Source organism: Dioscorea cayenensis, unplaced genomic scaffold (genome assembly GCF_009730915.1).
Source record: "Dioscorea cayenensis subsp. rotundata cultivar TDr96_F1 unplaced genomic scaffold, TDr96_F1_v2_PseudoChromosome.rev07_lg8_w22 25.fasta BLBR01000939.1, whole genome shotgun sequence".
In the NCBI taxonomy this organism is placed as follows: domain Eukaryota; kingdom Viridiplantae; phylum Streptophyta; class Magnoliopsida; order Dioscoreales; family Dioscoreaceae; genus Dioscorea; species Dioscorea cayenensis.
Window position 1 is genome coordinate 1,014 of NW_024087330.1, and position 5,232 is coordinate 6,245.

Below are 5,232 nucleotides of genomic sequence, written 5' to 3' on the forward strand. Positions count from 1 at the left end.
ACCTTGCCTCAGTATCTTGTCCTAGGGCTCGTCCTCGGAATGGGGTAGCTGAATGCAAGCATCGTCATATCTTAGAGATGGCTGGTGCTCTTCTTCTTGGTGCTTTTCTCCTCTCCTTATTTTTGGGTCGATCTTTGTTAATGCGGTACATTTTATCTAATTAACCTTCAGCCTTTCTCTCTTCTTCATGATCACGCAGCAGGAGAATGTCTTCATGGACACCTCAGCTATGATCATCTTCGATGTTTTGGTTGTCATTGTTTTGTTTACTCTCACCTCGGGAGCTGGACCAAGCTCACACCGATCAAAGTCTCTTGTGTTTTTACGGGATATAGTCTTGAGCATAAAGGTTATCGTTGCTATGATCCTAGTACCCGTCGTGATCAGTATCTCCGAGATGTCCGCGTTTGATGAGGCCACCCCCTTTTATATCTCTCCTTCTTCTACTGAGTCTCCCTCTCCTTCGGTTCCTCTCTCTTTTCTTTTCCATCCCTTTTCTCCTACAGATACTTCCCCCATGCCTTCTGCTCCTCCTTTCCTCACTTCTCCAGAGCTTCTTAGTCACTCCTCTCTTGATCCTCCTTCTCCACTACCTCTTCTACTTCACTCCCTCCTGCTCACCCGCCAGTTCGTTTATTTTACCATCGTCGAGATCCCACTGTGACTCCACCAGTGTCGGTCCTCTCTGACGCCTCTCCTACTATTGATCCAGCTCCTGAGGTATCCTCTCCTCCTTACTCTTTACGAGATCGCTCCACTTTACATCCACCTGTTCGTTATGTTTCTTCTAGCACTAGTCTCTCAGATGTCATTGAGCGAGGTACCTGCTGGAAGCCGGTTCGATCCCCCAGTGGCGGACTGCCATAGCTGAGGAGCTTGATGCCTTGACTCGGACTCACACATGGGATATTGTCCCTTTCCCTGCCCATGCCATTCCGATTACTTGTCGCTGGATTTATCGGGTGAAGACCCATTCTGATGGATCTCTCGAGCGCTATAAAGCGCGTCTTGTTGCTCGCGTCTTTCAGCAGGAGTATGGTCGTGACTATGAGGAGACTTTTGCCCCCTTGGCGCACATGCACACTGTTCGTACATTAGTTGCTGTCGCCGCTATTCGTCGATGGGTTCTTCATCGCCTGATGTGAAGAACGCCTTTCTTCATGGGGACCGAAGGAGGAGGTCTATGACTCCTCTCTGGGCCTTGGTGCCTCCAGGATCTCGCTTTGTCACCTTCTGTCGAGCTCTCTATGGTCTCAAGCAGGCTCCTCGTGCAGTTTGAGAGGTTCAAAGACGCATTATTGAGTCACTTGGATTTACCCTCGAGCATCCATGATCCGCGAGCCTTTATTCATTCTTCACCTCGTGGCCAGACCATTCTTCTTCTGTATGTGAATGATATGATTCTTACTGGTGATGATTCTACTCATATTACTTTTGTGAAACAGAAACTATGTGAGACCTTTTTGATGACTGATCTAGGTCCGCTTTATTATTTTCTGGGTATCGAGATCACATCTCATCCTGATGGCTATCAACTATCTCAGCATCGTTACATTCTTGATCTTCTTGCTCGCCTCCGGCTTGGGCTGATACTCTAGACTGCCGCTACACCGATGGAGTTACATTTTGCGACCGTCTGCTTTCCGATGGGCTCCCTTATCGGATCCCTACTACGCTATCGGCATCTTGTTGGTAGCTTGGTATATCTTGTTGTTACACGCTCCCGACATTTCTCATGCTGTGCACATTCTCGTCCGGTGTTTGTTGCGGCTCTCACCTCGTCTCATTATGGACATCTTCTTCGATCTTCACGATATCTTCGTAGCAGCATGCCTCGTGGTTTGTTCTATTCACACCAGCCCTCTCTTGACCCACAGCCTGATCTCGATGCTACTTGGGCCAGCCCCATGATGATCGGGTCTTTGTCATCAGCTCATGTATCTTTCTTGGGTCTTCACTTGTTGTTTTGGAAGACTGAAACAAAGCAGACTGCTGCCAAGTCCAGAGGTCTTTGAGGCTGAGGTTCGTGCTTTTGCTTCCACACAGTACAAGAGGTGCTTTTGGATTCGCTCGATTCCTGAGGATTTTGGTGTACCGATCCATTCTCCTATTCCTATTTTACTGCGCGATGCGACGGAGCCCTTCAGATTACGCTACGATCCGGTCAAGCATGAGTCGACCAAACACATTGGTGTGGATGCCCACTTCACTGCGTTGTCATGTCCGAGCTCATACGCTGTCCCTCCATTATCTTCCCACGAGGTTCGTGTGGTTGATTTTTCACCAAAGCACAGACACGTGATCAACATCTATTTATGTTGTCTAAACTCAAGACACATGATCCACCTTGAGTTTGAGAGGGGGGGGGGTGTTAGATGTGTGTATGTATATTAGATATATGTATGTATATACATGGGTATACCTGTATATTTGGCTTCTATATGAAGCCCCATGATTACACTTGTTGAGATAATTGATGAGCATTAATCCATCTCCTTTCTTCTCTTCTTTCATTCTTCTCTCTTTTAACAGGTTCTAGCCATGTGGGAACATTGAACAAATAGCTCCGAAGAACCTACTGGCAAATGAGAAAAATAAGCAAAGTGAGGCAAACTTGCTATTTTTATTCATCTAAGTGTGGCCTACAATCTGCATGCCTTTGCTGAGAGGGGACATGTTTGTAGTTTAAACCTAGAAATTATGTGATTCTTATATGTACTATTAAGTTGGGCATAGAACTACAAGTATCCGCACGTATTTTTCATTTAGGCCTCTACATAATAAACCTAAATGAAATACTTTGAGATATATGTGTATATATATTCATACCTAACCTGAATGGAATGCTTTGATAGATATGTATGTATATATGTACATACATAACATAAACAAAGTAATCTTATATATATATATATATATTGTTTTTTTTGTGGTTTTTATGATTAGAGCCCTGATATTTTTTAGCTTATAGATTCATAGATATATAAATTCTCACTGCTTGATTCATAATTAAGGTGAATGCTTAATGACTCAAATATATGTCCAACAGAGATATAACTGCATGGCGAATTCTTGATATGTTATTATTCCAAAGGGTTCTTGAATATTGATGAACACAACAAAGAAATAGCAAAATTTATACATTTCCCACAAAACATCATATTTGAATATATATATTTACTGTACAATATCAAAACTACAATATCCAATGTTTTGTGTTAGTGTGTGTATATATATTTATATATGCAAATGTCTAAAAGAATTACCATGCAGAATATGATGATTCTAGATGATGATAACCTGCAGAAAATAAAGTAAATTGTCATATGATTTCATTGTTCATGAGGTAAAATCTGCAAAATAACATATGATGTAGAAGAGAATGTTTGCATAAATTATAATATCTATATCTTGTCATCTAATTGTCCAATCGGTGCCCCCATAAAAACCTCAGTTAGACGCTACCCTAATAGAGCATCAAAGGATTATCCAATCCCATTTAGGGTATGAATTCACAATCTTCTTAATTTCAATAAAGTTTCTTTGATTAATTTCCAGTCTTTGCTCTGAAATCATACATTTAGTCTGAATGTCAATGATTTTTTCGATTAATTTCCAGCCTTTATTCTGAAGTCATGCATTTAGTCTTAATTTCTTCATTGGATTTTTAATGTCTTGATATTATGCATTACTTTTAGCATGCACTAAAATATTGTTGTTGCCTGGATGCTTCTTCAAGATGCAGAATAGCATTTATGCTGATGAAATTATGTTATTGCGAATATTTCTCCTGCAGAAATAGCACTATGTGAAATTCTTATCAAAGTTTATTTCATATCAATCATGTTGAATATAACTTTTTGAAGATGCAATTTTGAAATTCTTCTGACCTTCCGTTTTGACTTAAAACTTTTAATATTTTGCATATGTAAATATTTATTTTTAAAATTCTGTTGACATTTCATTTTCCAGCTGCGGTATTGAAGAAAAAACTTTCTTCTATGGGATCATCATGGATCTTGGTTGACCGTTAGCTTCAAGCACAACTACAAGAGAATCAATTGAAGGGGTGGGTTGTCGGTTTATAATCTTTACTATCAATCTTTATTGAATGTTTATGGCCAAGATGTTCTAAATTTTTGTGGATGAAATAACATAATAACATATATGTAGCTACTTTGCCTTTGTATTTGATGCACTACACAGTATACTAGAATATAGGAATATTAGTTAAATCCAGCTTCTCATCCCAACATATTTACCAGATAAGATAACAACTTCTAAATCCTCTCATTGCCGACACTCTATTTTATTAAATCATTAGTTAAGTGTTTGCTGCCCGACATATATATTACTTTGGCTAGGCATCATTTGAAGCATCGATTATATATTGGATGTATGAAGTCTGGTCCTGTCTTTGAGTAGAAGTAAGTTTTTGTTATGGTAAAATCATCGGTAAAATTATTGCCCGGTTATAGACTATTATTGTCTATATTTCTCAGTAACTAAAGTTGTGACTCTAATCAGATTAATTCTTTCTAATTTTAGGCACTGTAGTTAACACAAAGATTTGCCATCATACAGAGTTTACTTCTACTTGTGCAGTCCTGCAGGAGTAAAAGTAAAATTTACTTTCATTCTAGCTTTAAAATTTTGTTTTAATTTCTTAGTATTGTCACTCAATCCAACCATGTTGAAGCAGGGTACAAGCCGTACAGCTCATTATCATGTGCATCTTGATGAGAATTGGTTTACAACAGAGAACAAACAATCTCTGCTACATGTAATGTACTTCTTTTGTGAAAATTATGTGTATATATTCTTGTTTCTTTCTGCTACAAGCAGGGAAGAGAATGCCATGCTTTCTCTTCTAACCCAAGAGCAAAATTCAGTCTTGTGTAATGTGTAAGTCAAGCAAATCTTCACAGAAATTGATGTATTTGATTTTTTATTCAAAAGGAAATGTATATAAATATTTTTTGATTTTACATTTTAACTTTTGTATATTAAAATTCTTATTAATAAATGTTATATATAACTTTATTGTTAATTTTGATTTGAGTTTGTGAATGTTTTGTGTATGAAATGAATGAGTGTGAGTATTAATCTTTAGTTAATTGTTTAATACTATTAGCAAAAAGTGAATATTGATTCTGTGGGTTCAGTGGTTTGTAGCAGCAGAATTTATCTGCTAAAAGAGCCATCAATGCCCTATAGCGGCGGATTAATTAA

At 38.5% G+C, this 5,232-nt stretch overlaps 1 protein-coding gene across 1 annotated transcript; it reads left to right on the plus strand.

The window, feature by feature from the left end:
• Window positions 1–1,613: 1,613 nt before the first annotated feature.
• On the plus strand, window positions 1,614–2,556 carry LOC120255309. Its single transcript, XM_039263151.1, has 3 exons — window positions 1,614–1,937; window positions 2,047–2,262; window positions 2,533–2,556. The coding sequence occupies exons 1-3, from the start codon at window positions 1,614–1,616 to the stop codon at window positions 2,554–2,556; spliced, it is 564 nt and encodes a 187-aa protein (XP_039119085.1).
• The last annotated feature ends 2,676 nt before the right edge of the window (window positions 2,557–5,232 follow it).